Below are 23,105 nucleotides of genomic sequence, written 5' to 3'. Positions count from 1 at the left end.
AACCAGAGGCAGGAAGGTCAAAGCAGATTAATTATTGCAGCAGACAGAGGGTACAAGCTGCTATTGAGATTTTAAACATCTCAGGGATTTTCCTGTGCGTAGGTTAGGGAATGAGGCACTTGCCAGCCCCTTTGGAAACAAACAGCCAGCAATATAGCATGAGTTAGCATAAATCCTTTCACTTCAGTGCCAGGCTTGCCACTATTGACTTCTGTACTCTCACATATTTCTTCTTGATGATGCTCAATCCAGCCCTAAATCCAGAGTAGCCTTAGCACAAAAATTCATTGCCATGAGTACAAGGGAGCCCCAAACTGACATAACAAGGGGATTTTTTTTCTAGAAACTCAATAATTGCTAAAAAAGTCTTTTTCATCTTAAGGACATAATAATAATAACAGATAGGTAAATGAACTTTTCTCCTGCTGTAGATAGAGAATTCATAAGTTAAAGTCTTAGCTGAGAATACAAAACTGTAAACAGACAAATTAACACACACACTTTTAAGCTACTTGCTTGTTTTCTAAAATGAAGGAATAACTGATACAAAATAGAAAGAACCTAAAACAGAAAAAAAACCCCTAATTCTATGAACAAATACAGGACTAAAACTTTTTAAATCCCTTAGGGGTGATATTTTTAAAGTTAAAATTGCTATACTCACCCTATTCAACAGCATTACAAAAAGATACTGGCTATCTCATAGCAAGAAGTTTTACCTGTAGAGGGAAGTTTTATACATAGGTCTGCAATGCTTCTTCACCCTTGGATTGGCCTGTTTGAAAATCACCTACATCTTTGGCTACTTAAAGGTGGGAGGAAAAGTGAGGACAAATTAGTTAAAGTAGCTGAGCAGCCTGTGGGTAGTTGAGGGTGTTGAGGGTTTTTCAGTGCATGATGTGGTCTCTTTGATTGTACTGAGTGTACAGTAGTTGTATCACTAAAATGTTTAGGTTAAGAGGATTTGAAGTTAATGTGTTTTTTATTCTGTAATGCTTGCTTTTTGTCTTTGTAGTAAAAGCCTGGCTACAACTTTCATTTACTTCTGGCTCTCTGACATTTCCAGTCATGCTCTGGTGTTTCAATTACTTTTCTTTTGCTATTCCTGCTACACAGTGGTCACAAAACTTGTACTGAGTCCTATAGAAAAGAGGTTATTTAAATTACTGAGTTTAAGAGCTGGATTTTTTTGTAATCTCTTAAACATGTAACTCACCTTTTTATGTGCTGTTAGCTTCTTAAGTGTTTGGTTATTATCAGTAGGGGAGTGACAACAGTTAAGCATGTAGGGGAAAGCTATATGTAAGGAATACTCTTACTTTTTAGCATTACTCTGCTAGGCTTTTACTATAGCTTATAGCTTTTCAGTGTCACAGTCTTCTGCGTTACTGAAGATAAGACTTTCCCAAAATACAGGGGAGAACAACCCATCACTGGGCATGCAACACTACAAGATTCCTAGCTGAAAGAAATGTAATCTAATAGCAAGCTTCAGAAAAACTTTTTTTTTTTCTGAAATTAAACTTTCAACTCAGCTTGTGAGCTTCAGTTTCCTCCTTGATTTTCCTAAATCTTCAAGTTAAAGCAGATGCCAAAATGCTAGTTATTGTCTTTTCTGTCAGTGTGAGACACTCGAAGTGGGAACACAGCACTTTCTTCCTGGATTAGTCCTGATTTTGTGGAGCTAATCTGTCAGTTTATAGATAGCTGATCTTTTCCCTTGCGGATCATGAGATGTATGCACAGCTGTGGCATTAGAAGCCTCAAACAGAAGCATCTGTCTTTAAAGGAACATTCTGCAGGTAAACATAGGAAGTTAAACATCTAATTAAGGGCAAAGTAATCTCATTCAGGCTTCTGATTTTTTTTGTAGTTAAAATAGCAAAATGCATATGTAGTATAAACATGCTATGTGATGGAGCTGCAGAGTTGCTGGTGTGTTCAGGAGCTCTTTTCATCACACTGGCTATGGAGGAAGGCTGCTGGGAGGACTATGCTGAGCCCTGGAAGAATTCTGTATAGAATTCATAGATTCTACAAGGTTAGAATCTGTGCTTCTCACTCTGCTTCTAAAGATAAACCCCAAAAAATGTGTAATTTTGCATCAGATCTCACCATAATCTTTTTATCATTGTGCAGGATGCAAGAAACAACATTGATCTCTTAAAGACAGGCAGGTAACAGCCTTTTTTACTTTTTGTGAAAGTGCAGCTGGAGTGCCAAGGGTAAAGGACACATTTAGAGATTTACAGAGATTCTCTTACCTTATAGCTTCTCTACAGGGATTTGCAAAGGCCCATCACAAATCCCACCTTGCTTCAGCTTGCTTGAGATGTCTAGAGGGTCTTGCTGCACACTTACCTATCAGGCTGGCTATCCAGCATGTTTTTAAAGCTTGTAAGAGGCAGCTCTAGAAAAATACTCTGGATTAAAATGGAAAGGCCACTGAGGAGCTTCCGTGTTGGGGTTAAGTTACAATCTGGGTAACCTGAGTCTGTGCCAGGAGGAGGCAGCCATCCAAATGGGACAGTAAAGTTAATGCTAATGGTTTGCCTAGAACCAATTGCACAGATAGATGAGGCCTCACCTGCAATGGAGAGGGAGTACTGTTATGGAGCCATTGCTGTCTCAGATCCTTTGATTCCCATCAGGGACCGTGTCTCACATTTTATATGCATCTCAGCTGTATCAAAAAAGGTCTATGTGGTGCATGACACTGGGAGGGCCGGTTGTCCTTAATGCAGTGGCTTTGTGCAACTCTAGGGACCAGTCCATAAGGGCTGTTGTTCTGCTTCTGTCTTGTCCAAAGTCATGCAGGCTTGCTTTTCCCTTTCCTCAATGGAGGAATTGAAGCCAATCTGTTACAGTGAAAGTGAGTTGTGAGACTTCAGTAAACAATTTCTAATGTAGGCAACTAGTACAATGATCTTCAGGTGTCTAATTGTTGCTTCTCAAAGCAAAAATCACTGAAATGGAAATGAAAAGGAAATCCCATCGACTATTCAGTACTGGAGCATTATTGCACCAGAAATGGGGTAATGAGGCAGTATTGATCCTACAGGAACAGCATAAATACACCATGATGGACCGTGGCTACAAGTGATAGTTTTTCACCTCCAGAAGGCAGTGCTTTCCAAAGAGGGGATCTGGGGATATGGTAACATGGTCCTGGAGACAGATGAAAGGTCTGGCCTCAAGCTCCACTGCATGAAAGATATCTTAGAACATCTCTGCTCTTTTCCTAATCACTGTGGTATCATTTGTTCACAGATGTAGTCAGGTTGCTTTCTCTTTCTGCCCAAGTCTTACAAAGGCGGGGAGTTGTCACAGAGCTGGCATAAAATTTGTGAATGCTAAGTCTACTTCCCTGCCAGTGAACCTGAGGCATCCCTTTACTTGAACTGATCTCCACCCTAAAAGCCTTTTTCCTCACTGCCTTTATGGGAGGGCTTTTCAGGATTGCACATTTTGGGTAGTTTGAAGCTTTTTTATGGTGTGTACCTTGTGTGAGAACCCATCTCCCTAACTCTCTAGTGCCTGTCTTAAGTTTCTGTATTTCTCCTGCCTTCATGGCAACATTTTCAGGCTGTCATTGGAACATTGCTTAGTTTTCATTTTCCTCAGCTAACCATGACAAGTGTTTTGAATATCTTGTTTTCTGTTTCTTGGTCATCCTTTCTCTGCATTCACCATGGTCAGAGGTCTCTTTCCTACAGCTGTGTTACAAGCAGCACTCACATCACTTCAGGCAGATATTCTTAAAGGTACCTATTAAAGCAATCTCTGGGAAATAACTTCTGATGTATAATTTGATTTTATGTACCTAGTAACACTCCTGTGGCTATTAAAGATAAGTTTCCAAATTGTTGTGAAAATCCTGATGTGTCCTTAGAGTGTGTTCAGTAATTAAATCAAACCTTGAACCTGCACTTTAGGCAATCAGCAGAAAAGCAAAACCTTCCTCCAAAACAGAGTCAGAATCTTGGTTTGTCTAAGTAGGAGAGCATTCAGGGAGATGCCCCCCAGACAGAGATGGTGAGCACTGCACCCATGAGGGCATGGTGATGCCTGTAGGAGTTTGGGAGCGTGCTTTCTCCTATACTAGGCTGAATTGAGTTGTGTAGACACCCTGTTAATCTCTCTGCAGCTGTTCCCTTTCCCAACAGAGTGATGTGCAGTGCATGTGAAAAGACTACAAGATAATTTGATGCTGTGATAATGTGAGCATAGGGAAGTGGAAGGCTTATGCTAAATCATTAATTGTGTTGATGAAGTGCTTGCAAAATAACACTTGGGATAGAAATAGCTGTAAGAATGTAAAATGTTGTTATAGAAGTCTTTCAAGTGACTGTATCTGCATCCTGGAGCAGTTGAAGTTCTAGCCACAGAAACATGATTTGAATGACACCCAAGTCAACAAGATCAGGTTTATAGGTAAGTTTGCTGCAGACATGCAGACAGTAAGAGGTGACTGAGTTTGTTTCAGGATGGAAAACTGTCAGTACTGTTTCTTAAGGATTATGCAATCTATTTGGTAACTTACTTGTTTCGGTAGGTCTGCTTTGTGGAGTACTCTCCACAGTATTATTGCCACAAATGCCCTCAGTGCTCAAATTAATCTTTCTAGTAGAAACCTTTATCTAGTACTTGTGCAGCCAGTGCAGCATTACAGGTTAAAACTCAAGTAACTTTTGTTGCTGATAAATAACAGATACTGCAGAAACATAGATAAAATGGTCCCTTTTTGGTAATCCTGTTTTCCGTGTAAATCCAAACTAGGGAGGAGATTGTCTGAGATGAGGACAAATTGGGAAGAGCTTTCAGGCTGTCTGATCTCTCCTGTCTGCTTTGCAAAAAAAAAGAATCAAATTAATGAATGTAATCAGATTAAGGCTAAACAAGGGAACATATCTGGGGGGCATCAGAACTCTACTGATACCAAAGAACTGTATGGAAAAATCGATGTTAAGGGCCTAACATTGCTCTATCATTTAATTTAATGGCTTTCAAAGAAGCCCTGAGTGCTGGCAAGAGGGACATGCTTTTCCAGAGGGCAGAAGGCTTTGAGGGAGCTGGGAAGTGGTTCTGGGACCCTGACTTTGAACAGGTGTTGCTTGGGGTGACAGCAACTTTGGCACATTGGCTCATGTAGAAAGGTAAGAGGTGTGGGGCATCTTTGGACACAGGATGTGATGCAGTTAAATCTACCCTAAACATCTCTCAGCCTGCTGTATTTTGTATAGAAAAACGATGCTGAAGGAAAAGGAGAATGTTCATGTAGCAGCTGGCAGAAATGGACATGAGTAAGGTTCAGAAAGACAGGAAAGAGAGAATGATAAAAAAGGAGTATATCTGAAAAATAAGGGGAAACATGGTAGAAATAGAATGAGAGAGAGGGCATAGAAGGGAAAACGATTCATAGAGCAGTAGTAGACCCTCTGATTTTCACTGCCCCCAGCAAACTGAAAGCAAAATGCACCATGCCAGAGCAGCAATGTACCACTGGTTCCTGCAGTGGCAGCTCTCCTACCTGCCGATCTTTGTGAAAAAGGCATTAAAAGTTTTGCAAAAGAAAGTAAATAAGAAGTGGAAATGCAAACATGAGGGGGAAAGGGAGAAGCTCAAGAACTTGATGGGAAAGTGCACTTAAGGCTTCTATTTAAATCCAGTTTCTGCTTCTTTGGTGCCAGTTGTATCTTTCAGCAAATACCTGTGGTGAGCAGAATTTGATGTTTAAATCCTGCTGGTTACCACCAGTGCTGACATTGAGGGGTTCCTCAGTGTGTGGATCTTTGCTTTCCAATATGAAGTATATATCTCAAAATACACAGGTTTTTCTTGCTGCATTTATTGCCTTGTTTATATTTTAAGTTCTCTGAGAAAGTTTTCTGGGGCAGCCAAGGGAATGTTTGATGTGGTCTTAAAAAACTTACAAGCAAGCATGAGTGAAAGTAACAAGAAATATTGAGATGTGAAACTTGTGCTGCCTGATTTTGTAATTTTTTTTGTCTGGCTGATTTGCCCTAAGAATTGTCAAGTTCTAATTGAGGTTTTCTTTCTGCTTGGGATATCTATAAATTCTAGCCATGTGTGTCCCTTCTGCATCTAGTAAGCTGTGAGTGCATACTGTAGCTGTAGCCTTTTACCTGGGGCACATAAGGTCTGTTTACTCATCACTGATCTTCTTGAAATTATTTTGGCATTAATTGTCTTGGAAACATCTGTGGCTGTCTAAAATGTGCTTCACATCAGCTGTCAGGATCAGTTGCTGTTGCACAGACAGACCCATATGACAAGGGTGTTTTAAGCTTTGTTTCCATAGGAAATAATGTGAGAACTACAGAGGCAGATAGTGAGGCCCCTGATATTTTTTTTCATGTCTTCCATAATACAATCAGCTGAACAAAGGTTTAACATATCTCATTACAGTATTTTCTTTTGCAATGGATGAGGCAATTAAATGTGAGGGAGGGGGAACCAAATGGGGGAAGCTAATAGGACATTACCTCTCGTTACCATGAAAGAATGGGAAGATGTGAGCTATGGAAGTGTCTCAGTGCAGTAGTAGCAGGTACAGGTTATCAGGCAGAGCTCTCAATGTGCTCCCAGAGGTTTGACTTGCAAAGGAGCAGGTGACTCCTGTTGCACACTGGCTCCTAGTTGATGCAAGCATGTACAAACCTATGCTGATCCACTGTCAGCTGCTCCTCTCTGGGTGGCTGCTGGAAAGTTGTGTGTGTGCACATGTGAACTTTCCAGTCTTAATCTGCATTATAAAGCATGTGTGTGCATGTAAGCTTTCTGCAGAGCTCTGGAACATACGTGTCACGAGCAGTGAAACCGGAAAAGCAGATGTCCTGAACATGCCCCTCCTACCCAGGGATTAGAGATGCTCAGGGTAAAGCAGAGAGAAGCTGGGACACACCTCCCCCCCTCACCACCAGAGACAGCAGCAGTTCTGCAGGTTCAATTGGCTTCTGCTCTTTGGTCAAATAAACCCCTGCAGCTCTAGTTCTAGCAACCATCCCCTTCTTTTGGTTAACCAGGGAGGAGAAGGATGGCCTATGCTGAGGAAGACAGGTAAGGTGCTGTGAAACAGGGGATGCACAGACATCCAAGCTAGAAGGGGCTGGTGAAATTGCATGGCTTTTTCTTGGCTTGTTTTCCTCTTCTTCCTACTGGGCACTCAATAAGTAAACATCTTATTATTGAGGAGGAGCCTGGCTGTCTGCCTGTGTCAGGTGGTGGTATTATGCAATACAGCACAGAGCAGGTGACCTTGGGAGAGGTTACGGCCCAGAAGAGGTAAATGTGGTAGTGTGGAGAAACATACACTCCATATATGTATGGTGGTGTGCCCCCCTCATAATGCTTGCTTTCTTTGTTTGGATATGTCTGCTTTCTACATGGATTTGCTTTCAGCCATCCTGGAAGCATAATGAGGGTGGGGTTTTACATGCCATAAAAGATCTATTATTGATGACAGTCCTGTGTTTTTGCAGCAGATGTGTTTCTGCAGTGGATGACAGCAATCACAATAAAGGGGATTGTGTTTTCAGCTCATCCTGTGATTTAATCCAAAGTGAGCACTGTTATTAGCTGTGCATTGTTGGAGACGGAGGAGCTATAGGGGGCTTTGTGCTACATGTATTAATTCAGGCTGCCAAAAAGCTTGCATAAACCTCAGGTTCTTGCAGTTCCAGCCTAAACATTGCATTTGATGACTCACAGGTCAAACTTTCACTCTGTTCCTCTAGAGCAGCAGGTATCTCTTCACATTCAGAAATTATCTGTGCCTGCCAGTTCCTTTTGATGCTGTGCATCTGGAAGATTTCTGAAAACTAAGCAGTGCAAGCAGGGCACTGCAGATGAGTTTTGACATCACTGTGCTCTCAGCACTGATGTACCCAATGTTTTTGGGATGGAGAGTGCTCTGCAAGGCCCCTGCCTGCCTGCTGAAGCTCTTTTCAGGCAGGGAGAGTGACACAGAGCTGCAGTTCTACTGCTTTGGTTAAGAAATATTTTAACATAATCTGTTTAGAAGGGAAAGGTATTTCCATGAAACCTGCCACAGCTCAGTCAATCCCAATGTCTTCAGCAGTCATTGAATGGGATTCATCCCACACTTCTAAAATTTCTGGGGATACAGGAATAATATCTCTTCTTTAATGCTATTTTGCGAAGGTGTATGCACCTTAAAAATACTGATCAAGAGGAAGAGCAAATCCTGGTGACCTCATTCAGTTCTGGTGCCTGCTGCAGGTACATCAAATGCTCAGATGTTACATTTAAATTCCCTTGGTTCCCTCTAATTTCTAAGTAAGGCTGACAGTTATTCAACAGTGAAATTGGTGGGAATCATTCATTAATGTATGTAAAGCTCTTTCAGCGCTTTTACTTGGGAGGAAGGGATAATATAGTCAGTTAAGTGCAGTCTGTATTAATGTCACTTTCATAGCTTTTGCTTATTTCAGGAGCTGCTCATACACTTGGCAAATTCAACAGCATGTTATGCTAAATAAACTTCCTCATTTCCAGGCTTTTCTTTTGACAAGTATTTCAGCTAAGTGTTACTCTTCATTTTGTGATGCCTATGGAAGTTATTTCTTCTCAGTGGATTGCAGGTTTATGACATACTCAGGTATTGTTGATACTGTAGTTTGTAACAGGGACCACAAGTTTGACGTATCAGGCATTGGAGAGGCCTTAGAGCAGGAGATAGACAGTTAAGAGATGAAAAAATACTTAGCTAGAAGATGCCTGTGGAGTAACTACCTGCCTTGTCAGTATAAAGAAAATAAAACAAGAGTAGAATTGAGGTCCTTTATTTGAATAGCTGATATTTCAGTCAAAGGAACCAGTAGCACATTGACAGTCAGATCCTTCTGAGGTGTGGAGCAGCACTTTGACAGCTTTCCTGTAGGTGCTGTAGGGCTGCAGACAGGAGAATCACAACATGACCAAGGTTTGCACCTCTGGAAATAAACTTGATTCCAAAAATAAGAAACATTCATGAAATGACAGCTTGTCAGCATCTCCAGTCAATTTTACATTACCTTCAGCCTTGAAGTATCCGATTCTTTCACTCCTTAATAAGCAGATGAAGTTTTTGTACAGAGAAAATTCTGTGCCTACCTGTGTTGGTTCACTCTGACCATATAGAGTCATGGATTCTACTCATCAGTGGTAATGTTGAGTCACTAACAAGAAATGCTGACACTGCCCTTGCTTTTAAGGAGAGTTTGCAATCAAGCTTGGTGTTGCCTTTTGGAAAGTATCTATGTTTTTCTGTTGGAAACAGGATTATGGGATTATTCTGCTATTGACCGTGTTTCAAAACGGCACAAAAATTGAAGTTATCTCCCTCAGTTGTGCAATGCCAGCTTCTATCCTGCTTTCTAGCAGTATGCCTCAGTGCTGGGGAAGACAATTTTTTTGCCAAGGTGTTTGAGTAGTCCCCCATTTAAATCAGACAACATAAGCCCAAGAGTGCAATTCCTGGTTTTCACTTGTGTTTACATAAGCTGATCTCATTGAGCCTCTCGACAAAGATCAGACTGTGGGTGTGACCCACCACCCACCCTGTGGGAGAGGATGAATAAAATCTGTTCAGCCTTCTGTACTGAAACCACAAGGGTTTGAGAAGGTGAATGTCTGATATGTGGTACCAGCCCGGAAAGAAAGCACTATAGAATGAAATTAGTAAAAAGGATTCAAATGCTTGCCTGTGGCCAGGAGTAAAATGTGAGATTAAAAGTGAAACCTCTCCAGTGATAGCAATGAAGCCTCTATTATTTTACTCTTAGTGAAACTTCTTTTTCTTTGCAGATTTCTAGGACTCTTATCCTTTGAAGCTTGTTCTTTGAATGAGTTGATAGACTCACTGACCTGTTCTCCTTCTGCAGAAATAGCTACGAGATGTGTAAGGAAACAGCAGATTGGTTGCGTACCCACACTGCCCAGTGCCCAAAGACTGCCATCATCTGTGGATCTGGACTGGGAGGCCTGGCTGATGTGTTGGATAACAAGACAGTCTTTCTGTATGAGGACATCCCTCACTTCCCACGGAGCACAGGTTAGTACATTCCAGGGCGTCAGAATCCTATGCATCAGCAGCCTGCAACAGCCTTACAGAAAGATTAGTCAACATGCACCACTTGGTATTGGTCTGCAAACCGGTCTCTCGTGAAATGTGTGTTCACAGTAAAAAAATAAAATACATGTTCCTGTGCTGTGATATTTAGTTGACTTTCAGCTCTTAGCCCTGCTGTAATGCATAATCATCAATTGACAAATGCTTCTAAAGTCAAAGACCTTGAGACCTTTAACTGAAATGGCAATATTAATTTCCAGTTGCAGGGCATCTTGGCAGATTGGTATTTGGGGAGCTGAATGGACAGCCCTGTGTGTGTATGCAGGGACGTTTCCACTATTATGAAGGGTACTCTGTCAGCATGGTGAGTTCTCCTTGAAATCATCCACATGGGGAGGTGTGCTCTAAAAGATGCAAAAGGGACTGCTTGCTTTGATATCTAGCTGCAGGAGGTTACCTCTTACAATGAACTTACATTGCTCTTGTAATTGTGCTTAGATTTGAGATTTCTCCAAAAAAAATGAAACCATGAGCTCAAACCAAGAGATAGGCACCTTCTGCCACGTGAAGCTGATGTGCAGCCATGCAGAGTGGCTAGCCCTGCTATAATTTAGGGGAAAATGGTATATCAGACAAGGCAGATTTTGTTTTATTGGCTGATAGTATTGTTTGTTGTTTTATTTTGGTAGTTTTGAGATTTTACTTGTGGCTGAGGTCAGTTTGTATTCAGATATAAACTGTAATTCTTGGCACCACTCAGCTTTTTGGTGGGGGGGAGAAACTATTTTAAATGCACTTGACACAAAACTAAGTTTATCAAGACATGTTTGTCTATTAGAATTAACTAATTTCTTAAAGAAGGGATATCCATAGTTAGGAAATATTTCTACTTACAGCTCCGTTAGCATTTCAGAGGTAGCAGATACCCTGATTCCTTCTTGATTCCTTGAAATCAAGCTTCTCTTTTTTTTTTTTTCCAGTTCCCAATTGTTTCTTAATTTTGAATAAGCAGGTCAGTGAAGTGAATTCATGTGAATAAAATGAAATTAATGTAAACTTTGTAGTCCTGTAAAATGGCATCAGTGCTGTAAAAAGCTGGTTTATCAATTACAAAGTATTGAGCTGTAGTGTTGAGTTTACTAGTTATGCACAAGTTCATGTGCATAAGGAGTTACTTCAGTCAGCACAGTGGACTTATTTCTTCCAGACCTTGGCAGCAAGGAAAAACTATCTGCATGTTAGGGTTTTGTTGTGGCTTGATTTTTTTTGTCCTATGTTTATTTGACCTTAATGAAACTGAAGGAAATATGGGCTTGAATTTTAATGGTTTTCATTTAAAAATCAGGTTTTAGTATGCTTAAAAAACACTAAAATACTTTCTATTAAAATTAGAGCAATATTTAAAATTGGAGAAAGTTTTGTCTTCTTGTAGCCTTATGTAGAGCCTTCTCTGCATTATGAATGCTATCCATAACTTGTGATAATGCTGATGTAGCAGTACCTATGTAGTAGTTATGAGACTCATGGCATACATGCCTCTGTCTCTTGCAGGTGACTTTTCCCATCAGGGTCTTGTTTCTCCTTGGGGTGGAGATCTTGATTGTCACAAATGCTGCTGGGGGACTGAATCCCAGCTTCCAAGTGGGGGATATCATGTTCATTAGAGATCACATCAGCATGTTTGGCTTGGGAGGGCAGAATCCACTTCGTGGGCCAAACGATGAGAGGTAAGAAAGCATCAGCTCTGCTGCCAACTTATCCTTTCTTCCTCTGGGTGCAGGCTAGGACTGCCAGCTGTGCCTGCTGGCAAGTGTTATGGAGATGTAGAGTGTGGTTCCAGGTATACACAAGGGAAAAGTTACAGCAAAAGCAGTATGTTTGTGTGCTGTGTCACCTCCCTTGCCTTCCCCAAGCACCCTTCTTTGCTGTTGCTTATTCTTGCAAGCCTCTAAGGAATTTATAAGCAAGCTTCCAGAAGGTTTTGCTTTACGAAAGAAGGCTTGTGATCCCTCTACTGACATAGCCAGCTGTACCATCTGCTGTAGAGACCTGCTTCTGTCTCTTCTTGTCAGTCCCTCTCTGTGCTAATTCCTCATAATTGAGCAGTCTGAACTGTAGTCTCCAGCCTGCATGTACCAACAACCATTTCTGATGTGATGGAACTGATACAAGAAAGGCCAGACAGTAAGTTGATCTCAGAGCAAAGATAAAAATTCCAAACATCCTGATAACCGCCTTCATAGCCAGGTCATTGAACTGGGGTGTCTTTGTTAACATGTATTCACTGAGGCATCAGTCTGAGAGGCAGTTGTCATGTCAGCTTCATAAGAGACCTCTAGATCTGAGATTGACCTGCTGCTGGTTCAGCAGGGAAATCCGGTTTCCTATAGTAGCTGTGTAGTAGGATCTTTAAGCTACGGATGGGGCACAGAGGGTCTTGTGACACATCCTCACCTCTGGACTGCTGTTGCCACCAGACAAGTTGCTTATAGCAGAAGGTTAGACTAGAAGACCTTGAGGTCTTTGCCGGAATTAATCTATTATCCTAAAATCTCTTTCAAAGGCACCTGTCAGACTGGTAGGGTGGAAGTCAACCAGTACCCTCAAGGTCATAGCAGTGCGGGGAGGGGGGGAGGTAGTACATGGTTATAAGTAGGGGGACAGATGGACCAGTGTTTACAAAAAGAAGCCCCTTGGCACTCTAATGGGGCTAAAAAGAGCATGAAGATGCATCCACTGGAGACTCAGGCTGAGGAAAGGAGAGCACATCAAATGTCAGGGAAGTCAAAATGTAAGCAGGAAAGATCCAAGGCTGTCAAGAGCTTTATGGAAGGAAAGAGGCTGGACTGTGAAAAGGTGGTAAGAATAGCAAGAATTATTTCCTAACAAGCTGGAGGGAGAGAAGCCAGATGAAAGCCAGGTGTGTGAAGTCAGAGGATGGATGAAGTAGGTGCTAGTTCATGAGAAAAGAGTGAACTTAAATAACAAGATGGTTAAACCTGTTATTGGGTTGCTGCCTTCATTTGTAAAAAGAGTGTATTTACAGGGCAGGTAACTGGACCTTCCTGGATTCCTTCCAAAAAGTTCTGTCCGAGAACAAGGTGGTCTGCCTAGCTTCCTTTTACAATCAGTTCCTTCTGGATGTAATGCCAGAGCTGGTTCCTACTTCTGAAGAAATAAGAAAGGTGCTAGCAACTGCCTCAGAGATAAACACTGTTCTGTGATTCAGATGTCAAGAGAACAGTACGCATCTGAAGAGGATCATCTTTACATCTTCATAGGTGTTGTATGGTTTGAAGGAAAGAATGATAAAAAGCACAGAGGCCACATGGAGGAGTTTTTAAAGCTGTCTGGACTTGCATAATTGCTGTGAAACAGGAGGAGAAATACCAATCAATCACACCTGGACAGCATTCAAAAGAAGCATAGCTGTGGTGTTGCCTCTCCAAAGCAGCTTCCTCGTGAAGACTGCAGTGCTCTGGAAGGTGACTTTTGTCCTGACCAAAATAGGAAAAAGGTCTTTGTGAATCAGCTTTCAAAGTGTTGCAGAGCTTTAGCAGAGCAAACTTCTCCTAAAATCCAGTCCAGCTCAGCTACCAGGAAGGGTTTAAGTACAACAGAGTAAAACCAGACACAATATGAAGTAGAAAGGGAATGTACCGCAAGAATCTGAGGGCTGACTTTAATGAGTTGGAGACTGGCTTCTGTATTGCTGGCCTTCTTTCAGGAAAGATAAGCTATTTTCATGGTTATAAGTAGTTACTACCTCAGACCAAATGGCAAAGTTTTATTTTGTTTATGTAATAATTAATATAAATATAAAACAAGCTACCTTACTGCCCTAAAAATTCAGCTGGGAAAATATGGAAACATAGCCCAGACAAGTGACTGGTCCACTCCTATGGAACTGGATTGGTGAACATGGCTGGGAGCTTATTTTCTAGATTTCCTCAGCAGCAGCATGTCAGTCTTTGCCATGTATTTCTGCTCTCCTTGCATCATTTGTAGGATTCACTCAGGAGCAGGACTGAGCTGTCATCTAAAGACCCAAAGGAAGCGAAAGACCCAGCCTTGTAGCACAGGATGGAGGCTACCTAAAATGTGGCCTTGGAGCTCCAACATGTGCTTCTCTTTCCATTTCCTTACAAGGTATGACACTCCAAATGGGATGCGGCAGTCTAAACACAGACATCTAAAACCATCTGACATTCTGCTGAGTATCTCATACCCATTCTCTGGGGCTGGCAAGTGCAATGTAAGACCTACAGGATGAATATATACTCGGTATGGGCATCTCAAATGGGCAATTGGATTGTACTTCCATCCTAAAGAAGTTTCCAAGCTTGTGCTTGGTGTGATTTTGTTATGCCAGGAATCAAATGCAGAAGTGGATGCTCTTTCCTGGGATGTATTTTCTGACTATGAAACTTCATTCATCTTCCAAAGAAAACCTTTCCTTGAAGACCCTTCAAACTGGTCTGATGTAGACAGTACAGGGGAAACATCCAGATCTCATCTGATTTGTCCAGTGCATCCGATCCTTTGTTTCAAGCACATGGCTGTCAGTGTGGGGACAGGACAGCCCTTGCTGCTGTGGTACAGGACGTCCCTGCTGTGAGCCTGGTTATGTAGCTGTTTGCTGCCATGAGTCCTAATTGTGGTAACTGATACTCCATCAGGCCCTGCTTAAACCCTTTCACTGGACTGTTTTCTGTGCCTTGGTGCTACAGGTACCCTGTCTGCAAGCTCCTGTGCAGGAGAAGAAAAGAGCAGCATCTGTCTCATGAACAAGGTTTGAAAGCCACCATGGGCAGTTATTGGGAAGAGAAAACTAGCCATCAGTGCTCCCTGGAGATGGAAGCCTTTTGGAAGACCATTCCAGCAGGGTTGGTGCAGTAGGAAAGCAGTGCCAGACATTCCAACAGTCATAACCTCCTCACACTGAGTGTTTCGAGTGATTAGATCTAGGAGGAATGCCATGATGGCAAAATTACCTGATAGTAAAGCTGGAATGAGAGAGATTGTATCCATGGCAGGTCTGCCCTTTACATTTCCCACTTCTCTAAAAGATGAGCATCCAGGAACTCTGATGGAGGGAAGGTAGCAGTAACAATGTCTCATGGCTGTGCCCTTTCCTGATTTGTAGGTTTGGAGTGAGATTTCCCTGCATGTCAGGTGCTTATGAACATGACCTGCTTGTCATGGCAATGGAGAGTGCTCAGGAGCTGGGCTTTGTGAGCTTCACCCAAGAAGGAGTGTACTGCCAGCTGGCTGGTCCCTCCTATGAAACCATTGCTGAGTGCCGTGTGCTGCAGGCACTGGGAGCAGATGCTGTAGGTAAGATGCCTGGGCTGGGAAAGTTGTTTGGGCACATGGATTGAACAATTCTGCTTGACACTGAGTTTTTTCGTCTTGGCTCTCTAAGTATCCTGTGCTCAGAGAATGAGCTCTGTGTTTCTGCCTAGTTTTGCAGTGTCTTAGTGCAGCTCCCAGGGTGGATCTGCAATAAGCCCCTATGCTTATGGCTGCCCAGGACAGGGATCCAAGCATGATGTTGTTTTATTTCCTGTGCTCAGATGGCTCAAATTCAGCAGGACTGAGTGGGCCCAATCTGAAATAGTCATGTTCTTTTTTTTTTTAATCCTGATACTAAAGATTTTCACTGTGTCCCTTCCCTACAAAGCAACCCTCTGTAAGTCTTGGTTGTTTAGGAATGGGAATTAGGGATATCTTCCCAACCCCAGGTATGGAATGTAAGAAGATCATAGAACCCTAGAATAGTTTAGGTTGGAAGGGAGCTTAAAGCTCATCCAGTTCCAACCCCCTGCCACAGGCAGGGACACTTTCCACTAGGCTCCAAGCCCTGTCCAAGCTGGCCTTGAACACTGCCAGGGATGGGGCAGCCACAGCTTCTCTGGGCAACCTGTGCCAGGGCCTCAGCACCCTCACAGGGAAGAACTTCTGCCTAAGATCTCATCTTAGTCTCCCCTCTGTCAGGTTAAAGCCATTTCCCCTTCTCCTGTTCCTACAGGCCCTTGTCCAAAGCCCCTCTACAGATTTCTTGTAGTCCCTTTAAGCACTGGAGCTGCTCTAAGGTCTCCCCTTAAGGAGCCTTCTCTTCTCCAGGCTGAACCAGCCCAGCTCTCTCAGCCTGGCTCCAGAACAGAGCTGCTTCAGCCCTGGGCATTTCCGTGGCTTCCTATGGACTTGCTCAAACAGCTCCATGTCCCTCTTGTGTTGCTGCCCCAGAGCTGGCCGCAGGACTGCAGGTGTGGATAGGGTATTTCACAAGATCCATATGATTCCTCCAGCTTGACCCCTGGCTCATGGAATGGATTGGTCATTAATATCTGCAGATTTGTTGAAGAAGGGAGCTCAGCTTCCCACAGAGGCTTATTTGTGGTGGCTTTTTGAGCTGAAGAAGAACCAAATGACACAGCCCATCAGTATTTCTCTTAGCAAGGCTGCAGGCAGTCTCTCACATCTTGGGAGAGAGATGTAGCTCATAGAAATCAGATATTTGAGGTTTCTTGAGCTGAGTAGGGCTTTACCTGTAGTGCTGCAGCTATTGCAGCCTTTATGCGTTACATAGCTCAGAATCAGCGAGCTGGAGGTATATGAGACAAGGGCATGTGCTGTAGGTAGGATTGTGGTGTGCAGCCTTAGAGAGATCTTGGTTTGGTGGAAATCCTGCCTCATTATGGTCCTTTTCTCTCCTACCATAGGCATGAGCACCATCCCAGAAGTAATTGTAGCCAGGCACTGTGGCCTCCGCATTCTTGGGATCTCCCTCATCACAAACAAAGTGGTGATGAGCTACAACAGTCAAGAGAAAGCCAACCATGAGGAAGTGCTGCGCATCTCAATGGTCCGGGCTGAAGTCTTGCAGAAACTGGTCACACGCCTCCTTGGCAAACTGGGGGAAAGCACAAACCCTTTGTGACCTCCACCTTTTTGTCATTTGTATTCTAATGTGTGAACACTAGCACATGGTGTTGGTGAGACTATTGTTTGATATTGAATAGACCTGTTGATCCTTGTACCTGTGCTTTAGCTGTTCAGGTGCAGAGGCTTGCTTTGCATTTTGCCAGATTGATCCCTTTGTTAGTAGCCAGTGATCAAAATGGCTTTCTGGGACACAAAGTTGGACCTCTGGCAGATTCCCAAGCCCACATCAGCAATGAGCCCCTTGGTGCTGTGAGTTCAAGCTCCCGTATCATTCTGTTGCAGAGCTGTTTGGTGTTTCTAGCCCATGGGACTGCCTCTCTCAGCACAGCATCCTCCTTGCTCCACCTATGTCATGGGCTGGATTGAGAGCTGGTCACAAGGCTTGGTGCGTGCTGGGCATGCTTTAGTAGGGCCTGATCTGAAGCCAGTGGAAGACCACATAAAGACTGAGTATTGGATGAGGACCTGGATACAAGCTATGCTGCAAAGCAGGTGAAGGATGCTGCAGAAGGGATTCTTCTGTCGGTGACCGCAGCAACAGGACAAGGGGTAATATATTTACACTTAAACAGGGTAAGTTCAAGTTAGATATAAGGAAAAAGTTATTTACTGTAAAGATGGTTAGGCCCTGGCTCTGGTTGCCCAAAGAAGTGGTGAATGCCTCACCCCTGGCAGTGTTCAAGGCCAGGCTGGACAGACCCTTAAGGTGACATGGTCTAGTGTGAGGCATCCCTGCCCATGGCAGGAAATTGGAACTAGGTGATCTCAAGGTCCTTTCCAGACCAAACCATCCTATGATTCTATAATTGCAGATGATTTTCCAGCTTGGGAAAACACTGCATCGCCATGTGTGGGTTGGTGTTCCCTTTCCATCCCAGAAGGCCTCCCCCAAAAGCCCTCTCTTTACCCTCTTCTTGGCTCTTCATGACTGGCCATCAGAGCCTGCTGCCAGCATCACCTCACACCTCTCTGCTCCAGTTTGGGCCTTGTTACCCCTTTTTAAATGGGGTGAAAGCAGCATGACTTATCCATGCACCATGTAAAATTGGCCAAGCTGGAAACAGGATCCAGGTCCAGCTTGGCCTGGCTTTGTTCCTTCTGTTTCTGAATGCCTTGGAGATCAGCAGCTTGAGCCACTTGCACTGGATACCAGTTACCTTTTGGTGTCTCAAAGCAGAGATCAGTTTGATCCAGTGTTCCACCCCAGCTTTGCCCTGCTGCAGTCCCTGAAGCACCAGGTTTGTGTTGGAGCACCAATTGTTTGTGGGGTTTAGTGATGTGAGATTGCAGTGGGAATTATTTTGGAACAGGTATGGTACCTTTCTGATCATCCCAGTCCACTTACTTGGAGAAATTGAGCCTAGCAGTGAGTAAATGACAAACAGGAGAGGCCACCATTATCTTTTTTACCAGCGTGGTGATGGTCTATCAAGGAAAGGTGAATAGCACCAGGACAGTGTGTTAGTCATTGTTGTAGCTTTGGATACAGCTGGATGTAAAACAGTGACTGTAATTATTAGGTAACATTTTTCTCTTCATTTGTCTTGGAGCTCTCTGTAAAGCCCATCACTGTCATAGCTAAATGTTTTCAGCTGACACAGTGATCCAAACTGAAGACACCTAACTGGTCATGGAGAGCTCCAGTTTGCCTTCCTAAATTTAGCTGATCAGTTGTTTACCACCGATACTTTGCTCTCCATCACAGCCTTCAGCCTTCTGTGACATTACTTTAGGGCACTGTGGCCTGGTGAGTTTTTATTCCAGATGCATATTTGCTTGAAGCCTTTATGCTGCAATTAGTAGTGTGGGCTGTTGTATTAACAATGCAGATATTGCCTCCAGGAGGAATAGAGTTGTGCCATGCCTGTTTTTCATTAAATGATAGCACTTCAGGTACAGGAGAAACCTTGGGCTGGCCACTCTATTCCCTGAGCACAGGGCTACCTGTGCTCAGACCCAACAAGAATCTGCCCAGACTGGTCTTGAGGACTTGTGAAGGGGAAATATTCCTTGCCTGTCCTCTACTCACTAGCCAAGTAACTTGACTCAGCAGCTCCTGGCATTTGGAGGAACCCTCTGAGACAGCAGCTCTTCCTATTCGGTGGGTTTGACTGTCGAGACAGTCTCAGGGACCAGACCTTTGGTGGTAGTACGTGGAGGAAAAGAAAGTCCACCTCTTTTTTCCATAAAGTTTTTCAGATCTAGCAGCACTGAAATGCTCCTCAATAGTGGTTGTGAAAGCAGTGAAATACGAAAAGTGGCAGATGTGCAGAGCAAAAAGGATCCAGTTCTACCTGCTCCCTTTTCAGACTTGTTTCCAGTATGGACTTGTTACAGAATAGAGAGAGAGCAAGTAATTTCCCGTTCCTAGAAAATGGTGCTTCATATTAATTTAATACGTGGTAAATGCAGAGTCTCTGAAGGCTGAGTGGAAGGCAGCTGTGCAGCTAGAGAGCAGGCTGGGATTTGAGCAGCCTCCATTCATTATCCAGTCAGGCTGGACTGCAGTGTGAAGGGAAGCATCCAAAACATCCACTGTTGCACTGATGAGGAGCTCAGCACCTGCTTTTGGTCTGCTGGGTCTGCTCCAGCTGTGCCAGAGGCAGTGTGGAACCCATACCATGCACTTGTACACAAATACAACTTAAATACAGCTGAAAACTTGACCTGAACATTGCCCTGTGATGAAATCTTTGGAAAATTGTGTCTGCTTTAGAAGAACTATTTTGTAAATAGCATTTCAACTCTTAAACACTTGAGGGCTCTTTCTGCTGTGCAAGGGCAACTTGTACAGTTCAAACTCTGCATGAACATCCCGATTTTATCCCTGTAAATGAAATGGAAGATACCCTGGGTACTTTGGAAGGGGTCTTGCCATGGTTTAGGGGGAGAAAGGGATCATCTGGCTTTGGAGATACTCTTAATCCAACCACAGAATCAACCAGGTTGGAAAAGACCTTTAAGATCAAGTCCAACAATTCCCCAGCACTGCCAGGACCCCACTAAGCCATGTCACAAGAGGCATCATCTGCATGGTTTGTAAGCACTTCCAGGGATGGTGACTCTACCACTGCCTTGTGCAGCCTATTCCAATGCCTGAGCACCCTTGCAGGAGAATTTTTTCTTTGTCTCCAGTCTAAACCTCCCCTGGTGCAGCTTGGGGCTGTTTCCTCTTGTCCTATCCCTTGTTACGTGGGAGAAGAGACGGACCTCCATCTCATAACAACCTCCTTTCAGGCAGCTGTAGAGAGCAATAAGGTCCCCTCTGAGCCTTCCCCAGACTATATCCCCCCAGGTCCCTCACCCATGTGTTTTTAAGTAAAAATCTGTTGTTATCTGAGAAACAGCCCTGCAATCTCCCTAAAAGATGTTACTGTGAGATCCATCCTGTTTCCTTTGCTAGGCTTGGTTTCCCAGGCTTTATTTTTTCACATTTGCACTCTTTTCTACATAAAGGCAAACCAGAAAGATAACACAATTTTTAAAAGCTTTCTCAGCTCAGCAACTGAACATATGCTAAGCTTCAAGTAACCAAAATTTCCTTAGAGGTTTCTCTTTACTGAAAACCTACAGTTGAACCAAGGGGTTTCTGCTATGGTGGTGAGATATTTTGGGTTTGGGGTTATTTTTTGTTCTTTTCAAAAGCTTAAGATTTTCACTGCTGGTATTTCATATGCTGGAAAAAATTAAGCTCTTCCCTGCCACGCTGAATAGGCAGAGCAAGGGGGAGCAATGCAGGGCACAGCAGTGAGATGGTCTCGGTTGTTGCTGAATTAAAGCCTGACACTGGAAGAAGTAAAATAGTCTGTTCTTTCCAAAATCTGATGGCACTTACAGTTAGGAGCTGGTTTAAGAGCCAGGACACAGGTGAATGCTGCAGGAAACCATCCAGCCTGTTCTTCAGCAGAGAGGACATCCTCTCCTGCCGCTGGCTATGCCTGAACACCCATGCAGGGAGATGGCAGGCTTCTAGGTGTCAAATTGAAGCAACTTCTGGTCATCGTCAGCAGAATTGTGTGTCCTGGAGCAACGTGATTGTGATGGGTTGTTGACCCAGAGCGGCCCCTGCTATGGGTTGGGGCTCTGCTCCCTCCAGACTGGGTGATGGACCAGTACTGGGGACCCCTGTGCACCTTCTCTCCCCTTCCCAAGCACAGCTGGGGACATGTCCCTAAACCGTGCAGTGGCAGTGAGTGTCTACCCTCAGCTCCAGGAAAACTTTGCTCTGGAGGGAGTGAGACAGCAAAGCAATGAGTTCTGCTGGGGAAAATCATGCTCCAATAATAAAAAAATAGAAGATCTGGGAGCTCATCTCCATGCCAGACTTCAGTAAATGTCAGCTGAATATCTAGTACACCCTTTGAGTGTCTCTGTGTGTGCTTGAAGGCTGTGCTGTGCAGGAAGAAGGAGCCATCCCATTGCTCTTTGTCCCAGCATAGCTCTCCTCCTATACCCAGAGTCAGGCATCCTGCTCTGCTCCAGCTCCCTGTGGTGTTAGACTGAGGCCTGGGGCCACCTCCGTGGCAGTGAGCCCTTACACTCTCCAAGCCTGCACCCTCTGACACTAAGGGAGCACCAAGCACCCCGTTTTCTCCCAGCCGAGAGGCACCAGCGCTGGTACTACAGCAGCTGCCTGCTGCCAATTATATCCCTGCATCCAGTTACATCCCTGAAGCACTTCCATCGGCTGAGCCTTCACACTGGATCCGGATTTATCAGTTCCCTCCGACCCCCCCCCCCGTAGCCATGGCAACGCTTGCCTTGGGCAGGCTGCACTGGAGCCGGTGACAAACCTCAAATGTGGCTGTTTGCTTGGACCTGGAAATTTCCCTGACAGCTGGGAAAACTTGGGAAAAGAAGTTCCCCCATGAACTGGGAGCCAGGGTGAGAAAAGTCCCTTTTGAGGCTGAGCATTGCTCCCATCCCTCCAAGGAAACACCCTCCAATAGGAATGGCAAAACCTTGATCTGCGTGCTCCTTGGGTTTTTCTCCGAACGACGGGGGAATGTCCTGGGGGTGGTGTTCTAGCTCTGTGTCCTCGCCCCAGCCATGGGTTGGGGTTGATAGCCCTGCTGTGGCCATCGTATGGTCCCTTGGTGGCACTGCCTCTGCCCTGCTCATCCTGCTGGGACCAGCAGATCATGGTCCATGAAGCTGCTGTCAGGAGCCTGGGGGACAGTGACAAGGCACACAAATGCAGTGACACAGGGAACAGATGTGGTGGCAGGGGTAGGGCTGTGTGATGGGGGTGAGGAGTGGGTGATATGGGCAGGGCTGGGTGGCTTAGGAAGATATGGAGGGACTTGGGGAAGGGATGGAGTGACAGGCACCAGGAGGAGGTGGCAGGGCAGGTTGACAAGGCAGGGCTAGGTGTCAGTACAGAGGTAGGTGACATTGGGCAGAGCAGGTGACATAGGACAGGGGTAGGAGAGAAGGCAGGGCAGGGAGCCGGCTGCTTGCACAGTGAGAGGTGCTGTCCAGGTGTCCCTATGCCTGCCCCCGTAGCGATGCCGGTGTCCCAGTCCCGTCTACCCTGCCAGGTGAAGTTGTCCCACTGTCCCGGTGTTTGTCGTCCCCCCGCTCCGCGGTGCTGCTGTTCGGTGTCTGAGTGTCCCGGCACCCCAGTGTCCTGTCCCGTCTCCCCTCACCGTACCGGTGTACTTGTCTCGGTCCCCCTGTCCTGGTGTCCGGGTATTCCTGTGTCCCGCTGTCCCGGTAAGTCCCAGTACGTCTCGGTCCCCCTCCCCACTGTCTCTCTGTTCCGGTATACCGGTCCCCCCGCGCTGTTCCGCCGTCTCTGTCCCGGTCCTGTTCCCCCCCCTCCCCCTCGCCGCTGTCTCGGTGTGTCACGATGTGTCCCCGTCCCCTCTTCCCTCCCGTTCTCTCCCGGTGTCCCTCTGTCCCGGAGTGTCCCGGTGTGTCCCCTTCCATCCCGCTGTCCCTCTCCCCCACCCCGTCTCCGTGCCCGCCTGCTGTCCTGTGTCAGTGCGCCCCCTAACGGCGGCGGGCGGTGCCTGCGGCGAGTATAAAAGGCGGCGGCGGGCAGGGGTGGCTGTGGCGGCAG

At 44.8% G+C, this 23,105-nt stretch overlaps 1 protein-coding gene across 1 annotated transcript; it reads left to right on the top strand.

The window, feature by feature from the left end:
* The first annotated feature begins 6,947 nt into the window (after window positions 1–6,947).
* On the top strand, window positions 6,948–20,825 carry LOC101870345 (purine nucleoside phosphorylase). The gene is made up of 6 exons (XM_013129798.3): window positions 6,948–7,080; window positions 9,906–10,075; window positions 10,354–10,457; window positions 11,645–11,820; window positions 15,240–15,430; window positions 16,819–20,825. The coding sequence occupies exons 1-6, from the start codon at window positions 7,058–7,060 to the stop codon at window positions 17,034–17,036; spliced, it is 882 nt and encodes a 293-aa protein (XP_012985252.2). The 5' UTR covers window positions 6,948–7,057; the 3' UTR covers window positions 17,037–20,825.
* The last annotated feature ends 2,280 nt before the right edge of the window (window positions 20,826–23,105 follow it).

The sequence above is a fragment of the Melopsittacus undulatus genome, chromosome Z (genome assembly GCF_012275295.1).
Source record: "Melopsittacus undulatus isolate bMelUnd1 chromosome Z, bMelUnd1.mat.Z, whole genome shotgun sequence".
Classification (NCBI taxonomy): domain Eukaryota; kingdom Metazoa; phylum Chordata; class Aves; order Psittaciformes; family Psittaculidae; genus Melopsittacus; species Melopsittacus undulatus.
The sequence above is the reverse complement of the archived record's forward strand: the minus strand, read 5'-3'. Positions and strand labels throughout refer to the sequence as shown.

Excerpts from the sequence above, each read along its gene's own strand:
- LOC101870345 (XM_013129798.3), top strand. The coding sequence starts at position 7,058 with ATGGCCTATGCTGAGGAAGACAG. Across the intron at positions 10,076-10,353 it reads TCACTTCCCACGGAGCACAG|TTGCAGGGCATCTTGGCAGA; the intron begins GTTAGTACATTC and ends ATTAATTTCCAG. Across the intron at positions 15,431-16,818 it reads ACTGGGAGCAGATGCTGTAG|GCATGAGCACCATCCCAGAA; the intron begins GTAAGATGCCTG and ends CTCCTACCATAG.